This window comes from Nuphar pumila, chromosome 5 (assembly GCF_984573655.1).
Source record: "Nuphar pumila chromosome 5, dmNupPumi1.hap1.1, whole genome shotgun sequence".
NCBI classification, from domain to species: domain Eukaryota; kingdom Viridiplantae; phylum Streptophyta; class Magnoliopsida; order Nymphaeales; family Nymphaeaceae; genus Nuphar; species Nuphar pumila.
In genome coordinates this window covers 20,502,864-20,529,900 of record NC_143253.1, presented here as the reverse complement: position 1 = coordinate 20,529,900, position 27,037 = coordinate 20,502,864, and the positions used below count along the sequence as shown (strand labels likewise).

Below are 27,037 nucleotides of genomic sequence, written 5' to 3'. Positions count from 1 at the left end.
TAGTCTAATTGTTAGCGATCTATTAGAAGTAAAAAGTTGTCTCGCCAGCCCTACATCCTGAGCTTTTCTGTAGTTCACCTTGGTACATGACATGCTGCTACACCATAAGACCCAATACACGGTAGAAACCAGAAACCCAGCAACTAGCATAAGGAATCCTAACAGCAATAAATGAACAATTGAAGGAACAGCAGAAACTCCTAAAACTCAAAGGATTTAAAAAAGAAGGCAAGGAACTAAACATCTTCCCTCCCTGCTGCCATCTCTATTAACCCGACCAATATCATCATCCCCTTAGCTACATCATTTGTAGAACGGGTAAAAGGTTAAAAAGACTTTGGTAATGTACATACAAACACTACCATCTACACTGGTAAGACTAGTTAAAAAGGAAGTGTCCACTTACATGAGTAAAATGTACAGATACCCACTAGGGCAAATAGACAGAAGTCTCTTTTATGAGTGAGAGGAGGTGAAAAGGAAGGTCTGGTAATGGGAAGTCTGCCGTTAGAGTTGCTTCCACCACCAGCCCCTCACTGAGGGAATGCCAGAGGTGGAAAATCCTCTTCTTTCAGTGAGTAATTTATCTGGGCCGCCGATCTAGCAAAATAATCAAATCCCCCTGTTAAGATAATACATTAAAAGCATCACAAGCGATCCCGACAAAGATGGTGCCAAGGTTATACATTAAAAAAAGCATCACACGCAATGTAAAGAAGATGGTGCAATCATAAATATATTAAATTTCCAGCAGTATCATACGACTAATAAAAACTGACTGCATCTTATAAACACTTGTGGTCTGGTGCCTGGTCTCAAGTAGCTCAACGTCAGAGAATTTAACACTAGCATGTTACTGATGAACTCATGTTTTATGGAAGAAACACTCCAGCTAGTTGTCCTAACAATTAAGCAACTTCACCAGGCAAAGTGTCTAAAAACTAAGAAATCATAGCTTTCAAATAGATGAAAACTTTCTTTTTCTTCAAAAACTACCACAAACTATACAAATAAAGCTGCACAACATCAACATTAACAAGAGAACAGCAATTAAGCCAATCATCAACCACTAAAACATCAGCAGTTCCTCGGGTTTTGAGACTAGACCACTGAAAAAACAAGGTGAAGATATACAACACCTACAAGGCTACAACAAAACAATACAATGCCAAGCATCAGGCTAGTAGATCAAATTGAAAACAATCATATCATCGATCAAATAAAAAATGTTGAACTAAACTATAAGTTGAGGGTGTTTTAGTTCTTTTATGCTCCAAAATACTGCATCTTCACCATATATTGTTACACATCTATTTGAATCATATATGTTCAATGAATACCAAAAGATGCCAAAAGAAACACATTTGAATATCCCAATCTTGTTTTTTTTTTTCCACAAGAGAGCTGGGGGATAAAGGCCCCCTCCTTTTCACATGGAGAATTCAGTCCATCCAATTAGGAGGTTGACACCTCCAGATGAGGCTATGGCCCTGTTGTGAAACAGAATTCAGCAGGCAACATACAGATAAGCAGGGGTTAGAACCCATGATTGAACATCTATCATAAAACTGATTCAACCTATTAAACCGTTGAGGAATTCTGTGACGACCTTCCAATAGGTTACTTAGCCGAGATGTCCAACATCTGTTGTTACTAAAAGTTGAGATTGAACTGGCATCAGGCTCAATATATTCGAAGACTGTTTCTGGCAGTTCAAATTTCGGCATGACAAGGTCAGAAACACAAAATTGAGTACCAGCTACCAGGCATTCACCAGACCCAGTTATCACAGCAAAGGCTGATTTGAATCAATGAACACCACATACTAAGGCTAGTTGAGTATTAACAAATTTAACATTTTGTGTGTGTGTGTGTGTGTGTGTGTGGGGGGGGGGGGGGGGGGGGGGGGGGAAGAATGTTGTACCTTGTCCATACAGACATGGATAACCCATCCATCTCTGTACAGAACAATTTGCGAAAATTTTCACAGCACGGGGACCAAACCTCATGCTTCATACGAGGGGTTGTGAGCTGATCCTTGTCATGAATCATGATGGATTTGGTTTCTGAAAAACCGAACACGCTATATGACTGTGAAAGACTTGCTGCCAATAGCGGTGCAACCATGGATAACGAAAGGACTTTGCAAATCACCAAGTGAGTTCAAAAGAAGGCATTTGGCAGGGGGGGCATCTACAAGCAAACTTGCGCACAATAAATTGCCAAATTGAAGCTGTATACGAGCATGACAAAAATAGATAATCAATTGTCCATTCTGCACTGTTACAGACATAACATCGGTTCACCCAAGGAATGCCCATGTGTTATAATCTGTCTTGGGTGGAGAGACGATTCTAGCAAGCCAAGTAAATTGTCCATGCACTGCGTGGTATGAGATGTTTGAACCAAATAAATGCTCTCCAAGGCTCCCGAGTAGCTTTAGGACGAATATCATTCCATAAAAATTCCTGGTGATCTGACAAGAAGGGGCATTAAGCCAAACAATATGATCATGCTGATCCAATAAGCGAAGGCGAGTCAAGTTGCAAAAACTAGGGATTAGATTATGTTGATGACCGTCACTGAGATTTATCTCTTGCCTCAGCCGCATTGATGTACAACTGAAAATATATCTTGCCATACTCAACCAGGGAAAGTTCTGTCATTGCGGGACTCGAACACCATGGATCAGACCATAATTTTGTCAAACGCCCATTGCTTACATGCCAAGATAACTGCGAGGCAATTGATCTCCAGCTAGTAGCAATTCCCCTCCAGGCCCACGAACCTCTAGAGATATAACTTTGTGACCACAAACTACGAATGTGCAAGTACTTATCCTTCATGAACCGTAACCATAATGTTTCCCTTGTTAGAAGCATCACTCCAAGAAACACCAACTTGGCTTTATTGATGTCTTCTAAATGTTTCAATCCCACACACCCCTCCATTTTGGGCTAGCACAGTAAATATGTAAATGATGTTTGTGGTCACTCCCATCCCAAAGGAATTGACAAAGCTAGGCAAGATCTGGAATATTTAGATAGAATTTTGGTTTCAAAACTGATTCAGAGTGCTGGTTGACCATTTGCTTCTTCCAGCTGAAAATCAGATTTCAACCTGGCACTGCTTCCAAAAAAGTTATAATTGTACTTGTGTCATTTTCATGTCCAATAGATCCACCATAATGGAGAATGCAGTTCTTCCTATATGGATAAAATTCCTCTCATTTGAAGGCACAGAACAAGCCTTGTGTACAAAGCTTTGCTGCTGCATACTTTCTAGGTCAAGAGAGATAGAAGAAGAGGCCTGTCAGGCAGCTTTTAACTGACATTGTCAGTAACCAACCACAGTGACTTTGATTCAGATTAGACCTGTGGGTAACAACCATCCAGCTGGTCAAGGTTTCACCTGATGTGCAATAGAACGATCAGGTTTAACCTGTGTAGAAGGTATTATCCAGAGTTACCGGAAATGCATATGCATAAGGGGAAGCGTGCTTCCCCGAGACGCGCTTCGGAAGCACGAAACACGGCGCTTCCGAAACGCACGGGGAAGCGCACGTAAAAAAGAAGAAATGCGTCCTCCTTTAAAGGAAAATGTGTTCCCCTTTAAAGGGAAGTGCATCCCCCTTTAAAAGGAAGTGTGTCCCCCTTTAAAAGGAAACGCGTCCCCCTTTAAAGGGAGACGTGTCCCCCTTTAATAGGGTACGTGTTTCCCTTTAAAGGGGGGCGCGCTTCCCTTTAAAGGGGGATGTGTTTCCCTTTAAAGGGGGACGCATTTACGAAATGTTGTTTTTACCCTTTCTAAAAACGAAATTAACACGCAAAAAACAAGAAACTAAAAAAAAATTCTGAATAAGGGCAAAACAGACATTTTAAAAAAAAATCGTGAAAACTTAAGAACGAAGGCTCAGAGTTCTCTCTCTCTCTCTCTCTCTCTCTCTCTCTCTCTCTCTCTCTCTCTCTCTCTCTCTCTCTCTCTCTCTCTCATTTTCGGCCACCGACGACCGACGACCTCCGACGATCTGCGACCTCCGACGATCGGCGACCTCCGACGACCTCCGACGACCGGCGACCTCCGACGATCGGCGACCTCCCCCTTTGTTGACATCCGAAGACCTCCTAGATCGACATTGGCAATGTCTCTGTTCAGGTATGTTCTCCTCTCTCTTCCACTGACGTCCGGCAACCTCTCTCTTTTGATTCGCTCTCCTCTCTCATCCACTATTAATTCTTGTGTTCAGACTCTTGATCCATCAAAGTGATAGTGATATTCATACCTCTGTGAATGGTTTGTTTCGTGAGTAGCAAGTTGTAGGGATTCAGTGGTTTCCAAAATAGGTTCTGAATGGTCTTTGTGTCTTGATTAAAAAAGCCCTTGCTGACGATGGTCAACCCACAAAGGCGTAGCTAGGGGGGCAGGACTGGGCTGTAGCCCGGTCCTGCCTCCCAAAACAGTTAATTTTTTTATTTTATTTTTAGAGCCCAGTCCTAACCCAGCCCTGATTCCATATGAAATAGATTTTTATCCATTTTTGTAGCCCAGCCCAGCCCTGACTGCAGCAAATAGTTTGATTTGTCCATATGAAATAGATTTTTATTAATAATTGTAGCCATTTTTTATTTTATCTCAAAAAAAAATTTGGGGTGCTGCCCCCAAACCCCCGACTATCACACAAATTTTTTTTTGCTACACCTCTTGTTTGCCCCCCCCCCCTCACATGAATCCTAGCTACGCCACTGTCAACCCAGGACTTGCAGGTTGTTCTGCATGAGAGCTACAACACATGCACCAGCCATGAAAGTTCAGACGATAAAAAAATATTAGATTGTCTTTGCTGATTCGGGTATTAGATACGTGGAATCAGCGAGCACAGTTACCATAGATATATTGGTACACCCTCTATGATACGGGCTTTAGACTCGAATGATAAAGATTATTTCCTTGTATAGACTCAAATAGGGGCTATCACACCCTTTTATAGGAATAGTTGTGGGTACACCCCCCGTGATACGGGCGGAACACAGACTGTCTTTGCTGATTCGGGTATCAGTTTTCTTATTTGGGTTTTAGATGAACGTATAAAAAGATCTAATTTCTATTAAGGACTTTTGTTGAGATTTTAATTCTGTTTAAATTAGATATGTTGGTTTAAATGTTGATCTGCTTGTTTCTTGTACTAGGTTCACGAATGATCAAGATTGTTTCTGTTTGAAATAAATTGATTGGCGTTATAGATTTTTAATATGCATCCTTCTAAAATGGGTTCACAGTTTCACACTGATTGTAGTTAAATTGATTGATCGATGCTTGTGTTCTGATGTTTATTACGGACAGGTTTTCAAGAATCATATATAACCTTATGGGTTTTATACACAAATTTTGCTATATGCATTGAGTCTTGGACTCTTGGCTGATTCATGTGTTGATTCGTTACATTTGATTTGATGAGCATATTCTGATAAGAATAAATAGAACTAATCTGCAGTTCTTTTTAGATTGGATTTATCAAGCTTCTACCTATTTGTGATTTCCTGGTTTAAATTAAATTTGTGGTGTTTCAAGTTTCAACTGCCATGTTTGTTTGAGATTTAGTTTAAGTAAACTTGAATTTTAAGGCTTGATGCTTTCCTCTGTATTCATTACGGGTGTTAATGCTATTAGAAAAAGGAAATTTGATTGGTTTCATAGTTCTGAAATTTAAATTGTGACTGCGAAGCTGTGTGCGATACATATTGTCTGGATTATTTTAAGAAATGAGCATGATTAGTTTATGTGCGCTGACACTAAACCCCATGGTATTTTACGGGAATTCGATTGCAAGGGGCGTTCATGGTTCACTTTGAGTCTCTTTTTTTTCTTTTGTTTTGGCATTCCACTCTCCATCTTTTGTTGTTAATAATAGTTTTTTTTAAAGTGTTCTAAAATTATTCCTATACTTTTATGATGCAGGTATATTTGCATGTTCTTTGCTTCATTAATGACCATCACAAGCTATGATCACGATAATTATGATGATGATGATGATTCTTTGTACAATTTGAAGCATGAATCGTCTAGTGGTGTTGGGAAGGACAATGCAAGAAAGGGCAAGACTAAGAGGTCTTCTGATTGTCCATATGAGTTTGAGGACAGAAATGAAAATTGTTTTGGTGAGGAAGATGAAGAAGAATATGACTACTATTCTGAAGATGACCAAGATGATGAACCACCTAGCATGCATAAAACAACAGTGCTATGGCGCCATGTATTGAAACAAAAGAAGAGTGGGCAAGAAAAGCAAGGTGGAACCCAGGTTTTTATGTGCAGGCACTGCAAAAATATTTATCATGGGTCATATACTCGAGTTTTTGCACATCTCATGGGATCTTTAAAGGGACAAAGTGTTGGGATTGCCTTTTGCCCTGTAGTTGCAAAAAACGCAGAATTGACAAAAAAAATTAAGAGGCAAGTTCGCAGAGTGGAGGTTTCATCAAGTGCATTTGAGTTGAGGAGATCAAGAATTGATAATCTGAAGAAGCCTATTAGTATGACTACATCATCTAGTGGAAGCCGAAAAATAGTTGATATTTGTGATACCTTTAAAAAGGTCGAAAGAGATGATGTAGATCACAAAGTTATCATATTTTTGTGTGCAAATGGCATACCTTTCAATGTGCTTCGATCACCATGCTTACTCCAAAATATTACGAGTCAGAGTATCTCAAGATCCCAGCAGCAGGAGGGGTCAAACGAGTTTCTCTTGGTAAAAATTTTATTCTATCTATTTAATAAAGTTTAAAGTTTAATTATTTTATTATTTTATTTGTATTTTCTTGTTATAGTTATTAAACATTTTTTTTTTGCAGAAAAGGATAATGATATCTTAGACGGTGCAATGCTCGCGCTTGAAGTGATATCTGTTGGAAATGAAGAGCTATCTACACTTTATAGGTCATAACTTATGGCTTTTGCATCAAGAAGTGGAAGATTTAGCCGAAATGCAGCAAGAATAGATGCATCGAATCCTACAATGTTGGTGCTTAATTGGTGGCGTTTTTATGGTGGTGATACACCTGAGTTGAGAGCATTAGCCATTAAGGTTTTATCTCAACCTATTAGCACATCTTCTGCAAAAAGAGTGTGGAGCACCTATAGTTATATTCACAATGTTAAAAGAAATAGGATCAATGAAGATCGTGATGATACCTTAGTGTATATTCATTCCAATCTTCGATTGATTGACATGTATGATTAAATTATGTTGTACTTTTGTTTTGGTATTTTTTTTCTTTTTTTTTATCATTGATTATTTATTATCATTCATATTTTATATTCTTGTTATAAAAAGATGCAACAATTGCTACAAAAAAGGACCTAGTCGAAAATGGGATATCAATTCATAACTTCCTATTGTAGAAAAAAATACGTTGAGATTAGAGGACATGCGTTTGAGAGATTTGAATGATAGTGCACAACAATCAAGCACTATTTCTAAATCCAAACCCAAAGATGCATAAACAAGAGCTCCATTACCTCCAATAATCATACGTACAAATGAAGTTGAAGAGGATACAAATCAATCCAACAGAGCTAATAGAACTGCAGATATACAAGAGCGACCATCAGTTCCTCAAGGTCGGATTGATCGTTTCTTTAGCAGAAGACCTAGGCAAGGTATGTTGATATTGTGTTTTTTATATTTTAAATTATGATTTTTTAACATTTTAATTTTTTAACGTATTCATTATAGGAAATGAAGGAAGGAGCAAAAGACATGGTAGTAGAGGACAAGAAACACGTGATGATGTAGAAAGTTTGTGATCTATTGCTGACTTGAAGGGGAAGAGAAAGATGATAGATTAATGAACTCTTGAATTATTAATTAGTTTTTTGATAATGTAGTTGGAGTAATCCAACTTAAAAACTTTTATATTGTTTTTTTGTCATGGTCTTGTAATATTTTGTTGGTTTGATATGTACTTTTATTTTGAATCTTGCATGATGAAGTGAAGTAGTGGATTATGTTAATTTTAAGTTTAGAGTTTAAAACTTTGTAGCTTATAATTTACAGTTTAGAAATTTATAGATTAAAAATTTAACTATCTCTATGTAATATTTGAGTTTATTGATTTCTCATTTTCTATGTTGCAGAGATGACAAGATTTACAACAATCACAACATCAAATAACAAGTTATTTGATTCTTTCGTTGAAAAAGGTACACTTTTTAATCAAATTTAATTGTTTTCTTAATGCATTATTTAGTGCTTGCATGCATTTGTTAAATGGTTGCAACAAGAATGCGAATTATGATCTTCTCTTGACGTATGATTTTTTAAATGCTTGACAATTGCAATATGATGCATTTGTTAGATAATTACAACTTATATTATTTATTGTCTTAGATACATGTTTTATTTTATTAACGATGACATAAATCTTATTTTTTGATAAAATAAAAATATATAATATTATAATTATATTTTTGCTTCCCTTTCGATTCTTATTCGCTTCCCTTTCGCTTTTCACTCGAATCCTATGTCGCTTCTTTCGTCGCTTCCGAGACGCTTCCTAGGTCGCTTCCGAGACGCTTCCTAGGTTCGCTCCTAAGTAGTCCTACGCTTCCCGCTTCCTAAATTTTTTGAAAGTGCCTCGCTTCCCGCTCCCGCTTCCCGTATCGCTTTTCGCTCTCGCTTCCTCGACTGGCAACTCTGGTCCCAACCAAGAGTCGTTGGACCCCCAACGGTCACAAATGTGACCGTTGGAGGCCCAACGACTCCTTGTTGGGCCCCCAATGCTCTCTCTCTCTCTCTCTCTCTCTCTCTCTCTCTCTCTCTCTCTTGTCTATAAATAAAGGGTTAGACCCCTCTCTTGTCTATAAATAAAGGGGTAGACCCCTTTGCATTGTAAGGCTTCTTGAAGCCCATTTCTTGCCTCTATAACATTTTCATATTTTGCAAGCCATTGTTGGCTTTTGTGTATGTCCATTGTGGACATGATCTTTGCATTCTATGTGTGAATGTCCATTATAGGACATTGTGTTTATTTTCGCATATTTCATTACAATAGTCATAGGGGCTATAGTAAAAATATTTTGTCTTCTTGTGCAAGCTAAAGGGGACGTCCCATATGTTGTAACTATTCCTTCTTTTGAAGTTAATTAAGTTCATCTTCTATTTGCTTCTATTCCGCCTCTTTGTTTCTTCTTGCTGAACAATCCCCAACAAAGGACAGAAGCAGTTTGCAGTGAGTGTATCTGTCTATCTGACAAAAAGATGCCTCTTCCGATGTTCTCGGTGCACTTCCTGGTGCTTGTTCATTCTACCATTCATATGTCTAATTTTGCATGATTTTCACAGTACACCTATTATTGAAAAATAAATGATTCTAGAGCAAAGGTTTAATGGAATATAATTTGCTAAAATGCATTCCCCAATTTCATTCTACCTTCAAGTTGACTTCTCTTTCCTCTTTTCAGTTACCTTCTCCACACTAACTATTTCCAACTATCTATTGCTCATCTCCACTTATTAACTGATAGACAGAGGAACATCCAAGTGACTCATACCAACCATCACCTTGCCATTTGATTCGGCTAACCCTGCCATTGATATCTATCTGCTACCAAGCAATCATAATACATTATCCCTTCAAGTAATTCATATAAATCCATCAGGTTTCCATTTGAGTTGGCTAACCCTGCCATTGGCATCTATGTGCAACCAAGCAATGTGCCAATGTCATAGACTCATAATACATTATCCTTTCAATTGGTTCATATAAATCATTTTCACCTCAACATCATCACTTCATAAACTCAGTTTATTCTTAGGTAAAACAACAAAACCAACAAGGTGCACTCAGTTTGCACGCCAGCAAGACTCATTGCACTTAAGAAAGGTGCATGATCGGGATCTTGTCCCTCAAGGAGAAAGAGTTGGTCTTAGTAAGTTTACCCAGTTAAGATCATGCTGATGAATCAGTTCAAATTGCAAGTCATTTATTGTTCCCTAAGTTTTTTAACTAAAATATTAAAGACTTTACGGATAACTGTTCCTCTAGGAGCTATATGGGAATGCAAAGAAATTAATGTTCCATATTGTCTCAACTGATCAATGCCTATTTTATCAACTTGACATAAAAATGTTCCTAGACTCGTGCTCTAAGAAATTCAACTATGAATCCTACATAGAAATGGCCCAATAAGCTTGGCATACTTTATCATTAATAAGGGCATTTAGAAAGAGTCTCTCCATGAATAAAAACCAGTGTGTTGATGAAAGAGGAGTGGTGTTATTGGGAAGCCCCTTTAGTATGGAGATAAAAGAATCATTTTTCTCATATGGATTGTGCATCCATACCGTTATATATTTTTGTATAGTACTGGTGCACCCCGAAGGGGGTGACACTTGACTCACTCAGAGCCTGAATTGGCCACCAAAACAACAACAGATAAACATCCGTCTGCACATTTATTAAAAAATAAAACTGAAAACGGTATAAAGAGCAAGCACTCAACCATGTACACTGCCAAAAGGAACCAAAGTGCTTACCTCTGGAGTTGGGGTGAAGACGGTTGATCTGGAGATGACTGAGAAGATGACCCACCCTTGAACAGGCCATGTTGCTGCTCATACAAACCTGGTGCCACACCTCCATCACCAATCTGTGTTGCTTCATTTACACTGCCAAAATGGACTGGGCCCAAGGAGCCAAACTCACGCTGCTCCTGTGATTGAGCATAGCCAATATTATGCTCATAAGGGTACAACATTACCACAGATGGAACACTGGGGCCTGCCCCACTCAGTGATGACCCAACAGCATTATAGTTGACAGTCTGAAGAGGGTACATGCCATATGCTACATTGCCTGTGCCATGAGCAGGATTGGCAGATGTAAATGGGCCACTTTGTGTAGGAAACAAAGTGACAGCCTCATGCCTGTATGAATCCCATAATCGATCTGTACGGGTATCGACCCCCCCTGGACGATCAGACCTCAAACTTAGTTTATCAGCCTGGCCACGGGCATCATATTTGTTGTGGTTTCGTCCAGAGCCACGTGTTTTTGAGTTGGCATTCCAGCCTCTGCCATTATCACCATGATCATTTCTGTCATAGTTGTAATTCCCTCGGTGGCTTCGATTGTTTGCTGAATGTCTATCCCGGAATGGAACTGGTTTCTGAAATACCCAACAATGATAGTTTCATTAATTGACTATTCCTAGTTACTGCCCCTAGGACAGAAACCAGGTTTAAATTATGGAGCATGGAAGAAAATGTCCTCAAGAAAGAGTAAATGTACAAGAGTCAATCAAAGCGTCATGCTCCAGCCGCGTGCAAATGCCAAGTGACAATCAAGAGATCAACAGAAAGATTGTGTTGACTTGGCAAAACTACATTACAACTTTATAGGTGGCAGTAAAACATGGTTGGCATGTTTCCATAACCTGACTTTGTAGTTAGGCAATCATTTTCCATGAACTCCGCTGGAAAATCCCCCATGATTGAATTACCAAAACCAACTAGAGTGTTTTGTCTAAGAGGCACTTGACAAAAAATATTTGGACTGGTCTTAACCAATCAGTTTTTTTTTATAGGCAAGCTGGGGTTAGGCAGACCCACAAACTAGAATTTTGTAGGGGTGGGAAGCCTTCAAAAGTTTATTGACTACAATGCTATTGAATTCCTGACCTCCCCCTTAACCAATTAGCTTGATAGGGAAAAACCACTAATTTTGTGCAAAGTAAATTCTGAAAGGAAAAGAATCAATACAACGATGATGAAAATCTCTCAAATTGTCTGGAAAGATATAAGATGGAAATGAAACATAAAATTCAGCAATTAATTTCTTATTTTCCACAAAAAATAAGGAAAATAATAATCAATTATTTATTTCCCAAAGGACACCATTACTGAAACAAATAAACCTAAAGAACCAAAATTGACTGCAATGCATTGGTAACTTTCTTAAAGATCATTATGGCAAAGCAACATCTCAATTGCACATGATCACTGAAAGGATTACAATCATTCAGAAAATCTGCCGAGTCGAAAGAAAAAGAAAAAAAGTGCATGACTAACGAAAGGTAGACTTCAAATTTTAAAATAGGATACAAGTGAAAAAAAATGATGCTGAACAGGAGCAACAAATATAGACCAACTCAACTCAGTATGAGGGAAGACAGAAATATTCTAGTTTTGGGCCTTTGGCCCACAGCTGTCTAATGGATATCCCATTTTCACTTCTGTACTGTATCCCCTTATTTATTAATTATACTGGAAAACTTCAAAAAAATGACCATATTACCATATCCACAGTCGTATCCATATGACATAGGCCCACAGGATATCCATAAAAAGTGAAAAAAAATGATAAAAGTGGCCAACTCTTTCACTTTTCATCATTCAGCAACAGCACCCCAAGGATTGCCATATCTCATGAATCCTAGTCAGCAACTTGACCAATATCATTTCACATTATAGACCAACATTTGACTCCTATAACATTGACACTATTCAAAATATTAAAGGATAGTCCTCGTAATCATTTTTTCCATTTTATAAACCCAAACTTTTTTATCCACATAAAGAATAAGTGTTAGGCAAAAGCACCCAACTCAAAACACAATGCATTCCATAATTCAGCCTTGATCCCTCATGCATATTTCAAGCTCATAAAGACTTGGTATTTAGAAGAAAACAAAGAACTTCAGTATATGGGTTAAGTCAATCATTTTGGATAGCAAGGGTAGGCATCCCAAAATAAGATTTCAGGGTTCACAGGTTCACAAAACAACCTCTGATTAAGAAAAGCAGAAAACAGAAAAAAGACCAAAATGGCAAAAGTATTAGGCTCTTGGTTCCAAATATTGAAATGCTTAGACCTTCAAAGGTCTTTCAACTTCCAGGAGCCAGGCAAATTTAGTAATGGCCAAGTAGAACTGGTGTCACAACTGAAAAGTGCACACATATTGTAAAAACGGAAAATGACCGTACTAAACCGATAATTTGACACGATTCCTTAAAAACACTACAATTTCTGATATTTCTCCTGATGTCCAAACTCGCAAATATCCAACATCGTTAGGAGCCTTTTACCCTTCACAAGTGTGAATTAATGCCTTATTGCGATAGAATTGTACTGCCCATTGGCTAGTGCAAACACACTTAAATCCATAATCACACATTTTTTTATGCGGATATCATGAACTCGCATAAATTTATTTGCAAATTTTCGATGAAACTGAAACCACCAAAATCGCAAATATCCTACCTTTTCGCATATACCCCAATATTTCGCATAAATATGTTTGTGAAACTCCGATCGCAAATATCCTATTTTTCGCATATATTTCACGAATTCGCATAAATATATGTGTGAAATGCCAGAAACTATAAATTCGCAAGTATCTTACTTATTCACATATACTTCACGATCTCGCATCAATGTATTTATAAATCTCATTATGTTGCAAATATCGTACTTAAGTATTTGCGAATTTATGACAAATATATGATATTTCTTATTTTTTGCGAATTTATCGAATTATATATAAACCCGTTGTGGTCCCCAACCTGCTTATTTTCTTATAATCTAGGGCTTGTTTTTGTCTTTTGTACCCAACCAGTGGTCCCCAACCTGTTTCCCTTCCAACAACTATTTTCGACCAAGGTTGAGGACCACAGCGGGTTTATATATGATTTGATAAATCCACAAAAAATAAGCAATATCACATTTGTCATAAATCCATAAATATTTCAGTACGATATTGGCAACATAAAGAGATTCACAAATACATTTATGCGAGATCGTGAAGTATATGTGAATAAGTAAGATATTTGTGAATTTGTAGTTTTTGGCATTTCACACAAATTTATAAAAAAAAAGAGATATTTGTGATTGGAGTTTCACAAATATATTTATGTGAAATATTGACATATATGTGAAAATGTAGGATATTTACAATTTTTGTGGCTTCAGTTTTACCAAAAATTCACAAATAAATTTATGCGAGTTCGTGAGGTCCATATAAAAAAATGTGTGATTCTAGATTTAAGTGTGTGTTTGTGCTAGCCGACGGGCAATAAGGCATCAATTCGCAGTTGTGAAGGGTAAAAAGGTCCTAATGATGTTGGATATTTACGAGTTTGGACATTGGGAGAATATTGAAAATTGTAGGGTTTTTAGGGAATTGTGTCAAATTATCCATATTGTACGATCATTTTTCATTGTAAAAATGTATGCATGTATGTATGTATGTATATTTTTGTATATATTTTTCTTATGCAAATATTTCTCTTTTATTATTTTTAATTTTTATTTATTGTAGCTAGGTGCTAGCCGTTAGGACTAGTCTAACGCAAGGTTGCCAAACTAGGAAGCGGAAACAGGAAACGATACGTGAAGCGGAACCGAGAAGCGAAGCATTTTAAAATTTATAGGAAGCGGAAAGCAAAGTATCAATTTAAAAGCAAAATATTAAAAAAATGAAGCAATATGGTAATTGAATAGGAATCGAACAAGAAACAAATAAAAACTAAAATAAAATTGTTTATTCTTATATTTCGTAATTTTTCAGTAAAAGAGTTAAATTTTTGTTAAAATCTAACAATGATGGTTACTAATTTAAAGAAAGTACATGGAAAGTGAGTGAAAGCGTGAGAGAAAATACATGAAAAACATGAAAAGAAACGTGAGAAAAGCATATAGGAAGCATAGACCATGTGTGTGGGAAGCATAGAAGAAGTGTGGGGGAATCGAGATTCCCATGAAGTTTCGGAAGCGAGTATCGCTCTTCCGAAGCGAGTTTCCGGGAAGCGAGCTTCCCACCTACCTAAGAAGCTTCCGGTAACTCTGGTCTAACGGCTAGTATTTCAACCTAATAGCTAGTTGGGGTTCTTCTTCTTGTATATAATGGGGCCTCTCAACCCTTCTTATGTATGCATTTTTTGTGCATTTGTTTCATTAATAAAAATAATAGTTTTTAATGATTGTGAGTGCTCATTTGTGATTTCCCATTAGTGCCTTTAGTGGCCTATGTGAGTGCACTTTTGTGCCTTGGGATGATGCTCGTAGATTCACATTTTGTCGGTGGACATCTCATTACACATATATGAGGACCAACCATAAAAAACAAGCATGGAACTTACAGGATTTGGTAGATAAGTGCCTGTGCCACTCCGATGTCTTGGCACCTCTTCACCATAGCATTGATAAACTCCAGCAGGTCTGCTGGAACCTGGTTGCAGAGGAGTAACAGGCACAAAACGTGGTCCATAACCCATGACTTGTGTAAAAAGACCCATGTTTGCTGCTGATAACGGTCTTCCCGGTCCATCCCAAGGAAAATGACCCTGTAGATAAACAGGTGGCACAACCAATTGTGGTGAATAAATTATTGGTGTACGAGGACTCTGACATATCCGCCCATACTGTAGGCTCTGCCAGTGGCTTTCAAAATCACTGTTTAGAATGTCCACATTGAGATCATCCCTTGGCTCCATAGCTGGAATATACACAGAACTTGTGTTCACAAAAACCTCAGACTGCTCCAGATTCTCTGAAGCATCAAAACTGGAAATGGCAACACTATGTTCAGATACGTTTGTGTGACCGTTCTCCAGCAAACTATCATCCCTGTCAAAGTGTGTAGGTGATCCACTAGAGTTCCCTACATCAGGTGGGAAATTGTAGACTGGAATCGCCACAAAAGGAACCGGAGGTCCTGTAGGATAGAATGCAACCTGCCGAGAGCCAGAACCTACAAGCATTGGTCCAGGAATCATGGGATCTGATCCACTGGAACCCGCTTCATAGCGAACAGGCAACGGAGGAGGAACTGCAGAAGCAGAGCCCCTATTCCTCAAGGATGTCATATGCCAGTCCTTATCATATGCTTCATCCACTACTGCTGGCACATCATTCTCATGTTGCAAACCAGCCTTGGATTTGACAGGTGTAGTGGGGAGCCCTCCAGGAGCAAATTTTCTTCCCCGCTTGTCTCTGGCAGACTTGGGAAGTTTTGACGAAATAGCCTCATTTACAGATAAAGGTCTCATGCTTGCAGACTTTTCTGATGCATAGATATCATTGTCTCGGCTGTTTTCAAATTTCTGATGCTGACCTCTAACGGAAGTACCACTAGAACCACTCAACCTTGAAGATGATACAAATTTCAACCCACTAGAGGAGGCATTGCCATTTTCAGTCCAGAATGCAGCATCACTGTCATCCTGGTTTGATTCAGTCAAAGTGGAATTTTCCTTGCTAGAGTTAATGATCTCCTCTGAACTGGAAGCCAATCCAAGCCCAGAAAGATAATGTGACAGTGGAGAAGAAACAAGACCAGGTGGGAATGGAATGCCAGATCCCCAAGCAGGGTCAATCAAGGAGAGATTAGTGGGCACCACCCCTCTTAAATTTCTCTGAGCATAGCCCAAGAGAGAAGGTTGTAATGGAACAGGCATGTGTGAAGACGCTAGACTCATGGGCCCAGGAAATCCATGTGCTCTAGCAGCTGCCATCATGTTAACCAGATCTTGCTCTTCCTGTTGCAAGTCTTGCTGGGCCTTGCTCCCATCATCATCAGCATAAGTATTTAAGGCACCTGGCATATTAGTGGCAACACTAACATCTAAACTTTGCTGTGAAGAGTTGTGCCTGAGCGACAAGGGGTCATGGGAAGAAGCACGCACACCATGGTGAGACACAGAAGTTTCAGAGGGTATGTTCTTTCTTCTATTGATGTAATCAGGCCTTGCAGTGATATATTGATTCTTTCCAATATCCAATTCCTTGCTACCCCGTCTTCCTCTGGTTGATGCCTCACTGGGTGTCTCAGTAAGTTCTGGGCTAGATCGTGTCCTTGCAAACTGATGCCTGGCTTGGGCTTTTTGGTTATTAGGAGGGTAATATGGCTTCAAAACTTTCTCGGTCTTCTCAGCATTTACAAGTTGATTACCATAACTTTTCTTACTCAAGCTGCGATAAACTCCAGAAATATTGCTTGTCCTTTGCACATTTTCTGATGAGGCATCATGAATGTTCGGAGCACCGTAAGAGAGAGAAGCATGATCAATCTCTATAACCCCATCATTATCCCCTTTTTTCTTTGTTGAGCAGTTTCTGAAATTATCAGATCCATCTGTTGGCTCTGTATTAGGAGGTTTCAACTGCCAAAGATCTGGACCAGGGGCATCAGGACGGTGCCTGCTGTCATGCCTGTCCCAAGTGTTCATGAAGAATTGATTGACCTCCGCAATAAGGTTCTCCTTGGGACACTCAAGTAACCTGGCTAGCTTCTTAGCACCAAATGCAAAGGCACTTCGTATCCTAAAGAAATTACCTGGGACCACAAAATCATATCATTAGGATAAAAATAAGGAAATAGAAAAGCAGTTCACAAGTTATATACAAGATTTAATTGTTGGTTTTCATCTTTGTTTTCAAATTATTTTTCCATCTCCCATTATATAAATGCAGCTAGATAATAATCACATGGCAAATTCCAAGCTACTAAGAAATAGGCACTTCAAGACACCAAAATAATGAGCTAGGATACAAAAACTTGCACACAATCGGGAAGCAAACATAATATCTTCAGCATAACCAGTGTTGTTGTGAACCACAATGCAGTGTGTCTGACTTTCATATCGTGAGACTGAGCATAAAGGCATATAATCAAACCTCAGAAATTACAATCCGCCGTGGTACAACTTCAATAACTGATATTATAAGATAAATTGAAAAAATAGAGAATCCAGTGGGTCACGGTAATGCTAGTCATCAAGTCCTAAAAGAAACCAAGAGAATGAGGGGGGAAAATCTAAAAAAATAGGTTAGATACCCATAACTCGCTCATGCACACACTCACTTATTTATAGAAAAGGTAGAGAAGAGAGAAAAGAAGAGTACATTTTCTAGCTGTTGGACCCTTTACAACGGCTAGAAATCTAGCTGTTGGACCCTTTCCAACAGCTAGAAACAGTCAACCTTTGACTTAGTCAAACCTAAGTTAACTATAGTATATATGTATTATATGTACAACTATATGTATATATAAATATATATTATATTAAACAATATATACATATATATATATATATACATCCATAATAACACCCCCCTTCAAACTTATAGTAACTCACTGTAAGTTTGAAATTACAAAAGAAGAAACCCATTACACAAAATGTCTTCATAAACTTCGTCAAGTTCTATTTGGCATCTCTTCAAGAGGTGCTCAATCATATGCTCCATTACATAAAGGATCTTCAATATCATCAATTCTTGATATTCTCGAAATGTTTTTAGAATCATCTATACTGCCAATATTTGAAGAACCTGTAAAAAAAAGCAAAACAAAAACAATCTAACAAGAAATAACTATACTTATATATATATATATATATATATATATATATATATATATATTAAGGAGAGAGGATGGCTAAGCACACAAACATAAAATATGTATAAAATATTTAATAAGTCAATTTAACATTTTCAAAATCATTTAAAGTAAGAATTGATTTTGAACAGTCATTACTTCAAACATGATAGTCATTGACAAACTCGACCATAATAAAATAATATTAAGAGAAATGAAAACAATGATAAAGTTATTTTATGAAAAACATGCACATATATATCTATCACAAAAAGGACATAATTATTAAAGAAAGAACTCACAAAAGAGTTAAAATCACAAGATAGTTTTACACAGAGGAAGACAAAAAAGACAAGAGTGTTAAAGAAACATTAATTTTTCAAAAGATAATATTAAGTGTCAAATACACACAATAGCTACTATGGGCATACACATAAAAGATTTCAGTAATGAAACGCTTAGAAAAGCATGTAATGAAATATGTGAAATTACAAAAACAAAGTGCAAAAGCACATACAAGTCCAAGCATGGACAATACAAAGACACAAAGGAACAATACAAGCACAAAAGTGTATAAGCACAAGCCACTATGAGACAATACAAAGAACCAACAAAGGGCAACACAAGCAAAAAAGAATACATATTTGTTTATTGAATCTATGATTAGAAAAACATAAACTTATGCAAGACAATTAATCATGTAATAACTCAGGCAACTAAAGCATCTACAATGTAAAATGTATAAAAATATTTTAACAATCATTTCTCATAAAAGAGCAAATGAGTTTAGAAAAATTATGAAAAGATTTTAAAAATATCATACATCATAGTGAATGACTTTTGCAAATTAAAATACTAGTTTGACCATCAAAAGCAATTACCTCACTAGATCTCCAATCCTCAAAAATCAAGTGTATCTGCGACTAGAACAAGAACACAGATATAATGCTATTAAAGGACCAAGGACACACACGAATGTCTATATAAACACTTTTGTTTACATATAATGGCACTCAAAACAAGTGTATCAGCAACTAAAACAAGAGCATAATCACAAATCCAATGATGGGCTAAAATCACACACGAAGGTGTGAATAAACATCTTTTGTCTACATATAACGACATTAAAAAAGCAAGTGTATCAGCGACTAGATCAATAGTAAAGTCTCAATGCCAATAATAGGCTAAAAACATACATGAAGGTGTCAACAAACATCACTTGTCTACATAATGACACTCAGATAAGAGGCATACAAAGAAGAAGACACTCGAGGTAAGAAAGCTTGTAATGGAAAACAAACCAATGTCGTCAATAAGAATAAAGAGTTTAACAATCTTTCAAAACTTCATGGTTTCATAACTACCATCACAAGATATCAAGCATCAAATGGCCATATAAGCAAAAGAATGTTAAAATATATTCATAGAAACCGAGGTCAATCACCTACCAGTTATTAGACATATACCTATACTGACAAGATCACATGAAGTGCAAACACAACTCACCCCAACGACTAACTCGGATTTTTAACAACAATGAGTTCAAAGGTCAATCATCTATCATCAATACCCAAGGAAAATGACAACACGCCACTCATAAACTTGAGTATCTAGATTGATAGGATGATATGAGTGTTAAATATATATATATATATAATTCCTTTGTATTGCCCAATAGGGGCATTTTAATCTTTTTACTTCTACAATAGGTTGTTTATTAGAAACAACTTATTCTTCTTTTTTATTTTTTACTTTTTTTATTTCTTCTTTTTTTGAGCCTTGGGGGCCCACTTTTGGAGTCGTTGGGGCCCCAACGGTTATAAATATGACCGTTGGGAGTTCCCCAATGACTCCAAGAGTGGGGAGCGCCCAATGGCTCCCTCTCCTTTGTCTTGTATATATAGGGGTGTTCCCCCTTTATTTATATAGAGTTCTCTCACTCATATTCTCAATAATATTTACCTTTTTTGCCTTTTGGCATTATCCCTTTGTGGATTTATGTGCGTGCACTTAAAGTGCTTGCATACTCTCTTTGTTTTTGTCCATTGTTGGACTTGTAAATATTTTATACTTGATATTTGTATTTCCGCTTACTTCATTACATGGTATCAGAGCCATTTGGATTCTCTTAATCTTGAAAGCATTTTTTGTGGTGTTTAAAGATCGTGACAAAGGTACTATCACTTTCTTTGTCTCAATCTTTTTCTTATCGTCATAGAGCATGAATCAAGAGTGGAGCTTTCCTTCAAGCTTAATGGATCAAACTACTTGATGTGGGCATCGACTATGGAAAATCATCTTAAAGGGAAGAATCTTTGGAGCTTTGTAATGGGAACCTCTCTTTAACCATCATTGAAGCTCACCAAAGTCGAAGAAGGTGTTGAAAAAGCTCTCATTGGGGATGATCGTCTTAAAGTCATTCATGATCATCAAATAAAGGTAGAGGAAAAGTAACCACGCTAAGATTTTGCCGTGGTTTATGAACAATATTGACATAAAAATATATGCCAACATTGTTAAGTTTAGAAGAGTCAATGAAGTTTGGTTCTTACTTAAAGGTATGTATACCCAAAAGGATTTTGTTTGTCTAGATAAAATTAGATCCACTAAGCAAGGGGACGAGAGTGTTCGTGATTACTTTAGTACGGTGTCCCATCTTTAAGATGAATTAGCTCTTCTTGAGCCTAAACGGGTGGCTCCCAAAGATATTAAAATAAAAAGAGAGCAAATTGAAAAGGAGCACTTTGTTCAATTCATTCATGATCTAAGACTGGAATTTGAACAAGTGAGGGCATCTCTCCTTCATAGGAGCAAGGCTATGCCTATTGAATATGCTCTTGCCGAAGTGTAACGACCCCAACTCATACCCCTTGAAAATGCAGAATTTTTTTTTTTAAAACCATTGCGAAAACATCCCTAGAAACCTGGGGTCTTTACAGTTCCACTCCCAATTAGATAAAAAACCAACCACAATAGAGCTTACAATTATCATCCATACCAAACTAAACCTTTATTGAAATAATGAGTAATAAGTCTAGAGACAATTGCATAAATAAAATATTCAGAGTGCAATAACTACTGAATGAAACAAAAAAATGAAATAAAAGAAGACTGAGTCACGTTGTCCATCTGTGCTTTGTCTAGCAAGTGTGTGACACCCGTGACTTCCTCAGAAGTCAGTCGCTTCACTGATCACATGCAGCTGCGAAAAACCACAGAAAGAGGAAGTTAGAAATCCGAAGAATTCTGCGTACATATCCCTCTAATGAAATAAATAAGCATAAAGAACACAGATACGATTTCATGTCATAATTCAGAGAAATGCAATTATGACAATTACATAATTCAATTAAGCATTCATGCTGCAGGAAATATTTATTAAGCATGAAGGAACATATAAGCAATCGCAGGAATCACTATTTAAGCGATACAATCATATGACATGTATTAGGGAACAATAATATTCATTCACCAACATTTAACAATTAAAGGAACAGGTAAAATATGCATGTTCTAATGCATAGCAAGATTATGCATGATTTATGTACAATGCATGAACACTTTATTATTTTTTATTAAAGTTTTTCTTTTCATATGCATGCCATATTAAATGCATACAATTTAAGTTCCTCTTTTTTATTTTTTATTACTGTTGCACGCGGATACACCAAGCGGGTACAATTTGTCCGAGGTCAAATTCGGTTCCCAGGGTAGCTCAACACACAATTTGCATTTTATTACTGGGTTCCAAACTTAGCCCTCGACCGAATCACCTTCGGAACATTATACCTTCACATCTAATGTCGAGGACATTAGGGGCACTCCACGGCTACAAGTGTCACTTCCTTGGTATACCAAAACAACATTTGTGTCAACACACCACCCCCAAATAAAGTGGCGGACTCTCCCTAAAACCGTGGACAGGAGAAAGAACCCCAATATCGGGTTCAGGGGTCAAAGTAAAGCACACAGAGTTTTTGTATCCTCGTGGTCCCTCAAAACCGAAACTCTAAGATTCGCAATTCTTCCGATAAGAAATTGGAGAACGTATATTATATTGTTCTTAATCATTATCTTTTATTAAAAGCCAATTATTCAATTTTGCAATTCAACATACAAAAGCTCGCATCTACCCCTGCGAGAACCATCACGGGACTCCCGCCCGTGAAAACACATAGAACAGTGTAATATAAAGCAATCAAAATAAATGTGATTTTTGCGATGCATTTAAAATATATAAAGAAAGAGCAAACCAACGCTCGAGGCCCACCAGGCCCATGATGATTCATTTCAATCATCGATGAACCATATGCAAAAACCATAACACTATACTATAATGTCAACAAGCTTTCAATGCACATTCATATATGCCAACATAACAATGTGCAAGCAACAATAATATTCATATGCATTCTGATGCGCATCTATATATATATATATATATATATATATATATATATATATATCAATTTAACCATGTGTATGAGCCAACAATATTCACATGCATGTGCATGATTTTACACATCAGCATGCTACAACAAAAGCAAAGACTCGCACCTACCCTTGCGAGAGTCATCACGAGACCATTGCCTCCGAAAAAGCATAGAACAGTATAAACACAATGCAATAAAAATAAATATGATCTTTACAATGCATTTAAAAGTAAGTAAAGAAGGAGCACCCAACGCTCGAGGCTCTCCAGGTCTGCGATGATTCATTACGATCATCGATGCACCCTATGCAAAATCATAACATGCCATAATTCACATATTTTCTAAATGCATATTCATGTATACAGCTTTCAGCTGTGCATAGGAAACAAGGATAATTAGAAACAGGTTTACAATCAATTCATGTGATAGTGTCAAGTGCATGTTGCCATTTAATGCATGTTTTCAAATCAATTGCAGGTCCCCATTCATTAGGCATGATCATGTCTATTGCATATTCTCATTAATATAGGAAGGCTCATGCCATCACCTACATGCAATAACTACCATGTTCATATACCATCACCTACATGCAATAACTACCATGTTCATATAAGCACCTGTATATGCAGCAAACATGTCACAACCTTGAAATTAAACATAATATATCATGGTGCAAGCATACAAACTTTTTATTCCTCTACACATACCAGTTGATCTAAATTTTTAAGTAATACATCTGGATAGTAAACTTTCTATTTTTCTCAAGCTATGCATGTGTTGTGTATAGTTACGTGGATACATATAAAAGAGAAGGTATGCTACCAGTGTAATCACATTGACATATGCCTGAAAAACAAATTAACACTTATGCAGTTCCAGAAATAACACATGAACAATATGTCTTATTGAAAATACATATTCAATGATGCACTTACATACTTAATGTTTCGACAAGCATGACATTGTACCATGTCTTATGAAAATGTATGCATGCAGTACGATCCACCCTTAGGAACATCGATTTCCACAAGGACTAGGCATCAAACGAAAGCATATACATTACTTAAAAAATCAGTTTTAATGAGAATCGAATCGGTATTCGATTTCTCACTTATGTCAAAAGAAGAGACCCGTACCTCAAAATCGACGCGGGGGGGAGCGTGCTCTGTTGCACCAGCTGCGAAAAAGGTAATCAATTAACCATTTGAAAGGAAACTGGAGGGGCGGGCAGACTCATCTGCGAGCCCGACCCGACCTAGCATTCATTAAGGGAGGCAAAGGCATGAAATGACAGAGGCAGGGAGCCCAGCTCCCTGTCTGTTCGAACAGCAACAGGGGCCACCAACCAAACTATAACTGATTTAATAAGCCCCTCGCAGATACACGGTCTGGATTAGTTCATACTATCACATGCATGGCTTAAACAAACGGCTACTGGCCGGATCGACCAGGCAGCATCCCTTGCAAACATCGCAGTACTGGCCCAAAGGCCAAGCCACTGCAAAGCGTCATCCTCTGATACAGCCTGAGCCAACACCTACCGAACATTTGAAAACCTACATAGCGGCAAGGGGACCAATAACAACATCACACTATAGCATGTTGCAGTTGTTAAATTATGTACATTAATCATATAATGTAAGATATATATTTTATATATATATGGTAATACATATACATATATTAATATATATGTATATGTATCTACTCAAATATATATATAAAATATATATTTCTATTTATTTTGTCATAAAGGGTAGTTTAGTCTTTTCCCTATTTTTGCGCACATTCACTTTTCGGATGTGACTGTAATTATTTTTCTTTTATTTTTATTTTTCTTTTTGTTCTTTTTATTTCTTTTTGGATGTGTACCTAAAAGGTACCTTGGGGGGCCCACCAACATAGTCGTTGGGCCCTCTCCAACGGTCACATTTGTGACCGTTGGAGGGGCTCCAACGACTATGGGTGGAGCCCCTCCAAGGCCCCCTTTAGTGATGTTATAAATAGGGGTTCTCCCCTTTGTATTTTTCCATGGCTTTGAGTCAAAGCCCTAGTTCTCAATAAATTGATTCCATTATTTTATGCCTTTGTGCATTTGTGAGTTATTTGTGGGTTGTGCTTTTTGTGCACAAGTGTTCTTATTGTGCTTTCGTGGTGGGTTCAATATCAAGAATATTAAGGTCTTGATATTAGTATCTTGTTGGAAATACTTTCACATGGTATCAGAGCCTCGTTGGAAGAAAGAAGATCGTGTATCTCGCCTCTTGTGAAGCACCTCGAAAATCGTGCCCTCAAGCTAGTGAAGTTTTTGAGTAAAGCACTTGCTCCGGGCAATATTTTAGAAGCAACTTTTGTCAAGAAAAGGTTGAAATTTCGTTAAGGTACGCTTTATTTTTCATCTTCTCTTCTCCATTATGGGTGAAAAAGACTCCCACTTCTCCCTTGGTTTTAAACTTAGTGGTTCAAACTACCATGTTTGGGCCGGCAACATGGAAGCCCACATCAAAGGGAAAGGTCTTTGGGGTTATGTTCAAGGATCCATATCGGAACCCGAACCCAAGCTTTCTATTATAGAGAAAGGGGAAATCAAAATTCTTGAAGGAGAAGATAGACAAAAGGCCTTAGAAGAATATTCCAAAAGGCATGATGAGTGGGAAATGAAAAACTTCAAAATATTATCTTGGATTTTTTCGTCCGTTGAAACCAAGATCAATGCCAACATCATCAAATTTAAAAGGGCCTCCGAAGCTTGGTTATACCTTGAAAAAATGTATACGTCAAGAGACTTGTCTCACAAGTACTACCTCCAAAAGAAAGCCTTGACTCTTCAACAAAATGATTTATCTATTCGGGAATATTTTGCCGAATTATCATCTATTTGGGACGAGCTTGCCATGCTCGAACCAAAATGGAGTGGAGAAGCTATTGAGTTAAGGCACAAACAACTTGAGGAAGATCGTTTCTTCAACTTCTTAAATGGTCTTAGACCCGAATTTGAGCAAATTCGGTCCTCCCTTCTATCGGCTTTTACCTCCCCATCTATTGAAGATGTCATCACCAAGCTAAGTGGTGAGGAAACACGTATGGGGATTAGTAAAAATAACCCAAGCATTCTTGCTACACCTTCTCAAAATGACTATGAAGTAGTCAATGCCGTGTCAAGACCCGGTAATAATTTGAAGACCTACAAACCGCCCCATTTCAAAAATCAAGGGCAAAATGATCGATATGGCAAGAGAGATTATAGCAAATTAACTTGCCATTTTTATAAAGAACCGGGACATATCAAACCCAATTGTCCTAAATGGAAGAAATTCCTCGCCGCGGCTTTAGCATCCCAATCGGAGGAACGGCCTTCAACATCGAATGAACCTCTTTCGCTTCATCAAATTATGGATGCTCTTCAACCTCTTCTCAAAGGAGGCACTTCTGGAGCCGCCATGTCATCTTCTTCCTCTCTTGGTAAGACATCTTGGTTACTTGATTCTGGTGCTTCGTTTCATATGACTCCAAGCCATTGTTTTCTCTCTAATTATTCTGAAAATCGCCTTCCATCTTTTGTCTCAACCGCAGATGGAACCCCTCTTGAAATTAAAGGAATGGGTAATTTTGAAAAACAAGATTTTTTTATCCCAAAAATTCGTCTTATTCCAAAACTAAACTTAAATTTACTTTCCGTTTCTCAACTCTCGGACTATGGTTGCGATATAAAGTTCTCTTCTAATAAATGTTGGATACAGGATCGCCAGTCCGGGAAATTGATTGGGGAAGGCTCTAGGAGAGGAGACCTCTACTATGTTGATTTTCTTAAAATTCCCAAGAATCAATTTTGTAATGTTGCTCAAAACAAAGATATTCATGTATGGCATAAGAGATTGGGTCATCCCAACATTGTTAAAATCTCTTATTTGTCTTTTGTTAAACATCTTTGTAATGAAAATTTTGTTTGTAATGAATGTATTCTTGGAAAAATGAGAAGTCTTCCTTTTCCTCAAAGATCCATGTTTACAACAAAACCTTTTGAAATCGTTCACTCCGATGTATGGGGTCAAGCTCCGGTGATATCCAAGGGAGGTTTTTCGTACTATGTTATCTTTGTGGATGATTTCACTAGGTTTAGTTGGATATATTTTCTTAAACATAAATATGAAGTTTTTTCAACTTTCAAAACATTTCATATGATGGTTTTAAATCAATTCAATGGAAATTTGAAAATTTTTAGAACCGAT

The 27,037-nt window shown here is 37.4% G+C and overlaps 1 protein-coding gene across 4 annotated transcripts in view; it reads right to left on the bottom strand.

Annotated features, from left to right (window-relative positions):
* The window catches only part of LOC149837045 (uncharacterized), a 55,146-nt gene continuing 28,109 nt past the window's right edge, over nucleotides 1-27,037 (bottom strand). For 2 of the 4 annotated variants that reach the window (XM_090005776.1, XM_090005777.1), the window contains exons 7-9: nucleotides 15,140-17,334; nucleotides 10,538-11,169; nucleotides 1-600 (exon numbers count right to left, since the gene is read on the bottom strand). In XM_090005776.1, the coding sequence (XP_089861902.1) occupies nucleotides 534-600; nucleotides 10,538-11,169; nucleotides 15,140-17,334 (2,894 nt within the window). In that variant the 3' untranslated portion in view covers nucleotides 1-533. Of the gene's footprint in view, nucleotides 623-2,389; nucleotides 2,477-10,537; nucleotides 11,170-15,139; nucleotides 17,335-27,037 lie in introns of those variants that run through there. The other 2 variants (XM_090005779.1, XM_090005778.1) reach the window with 2 other exon arrangements.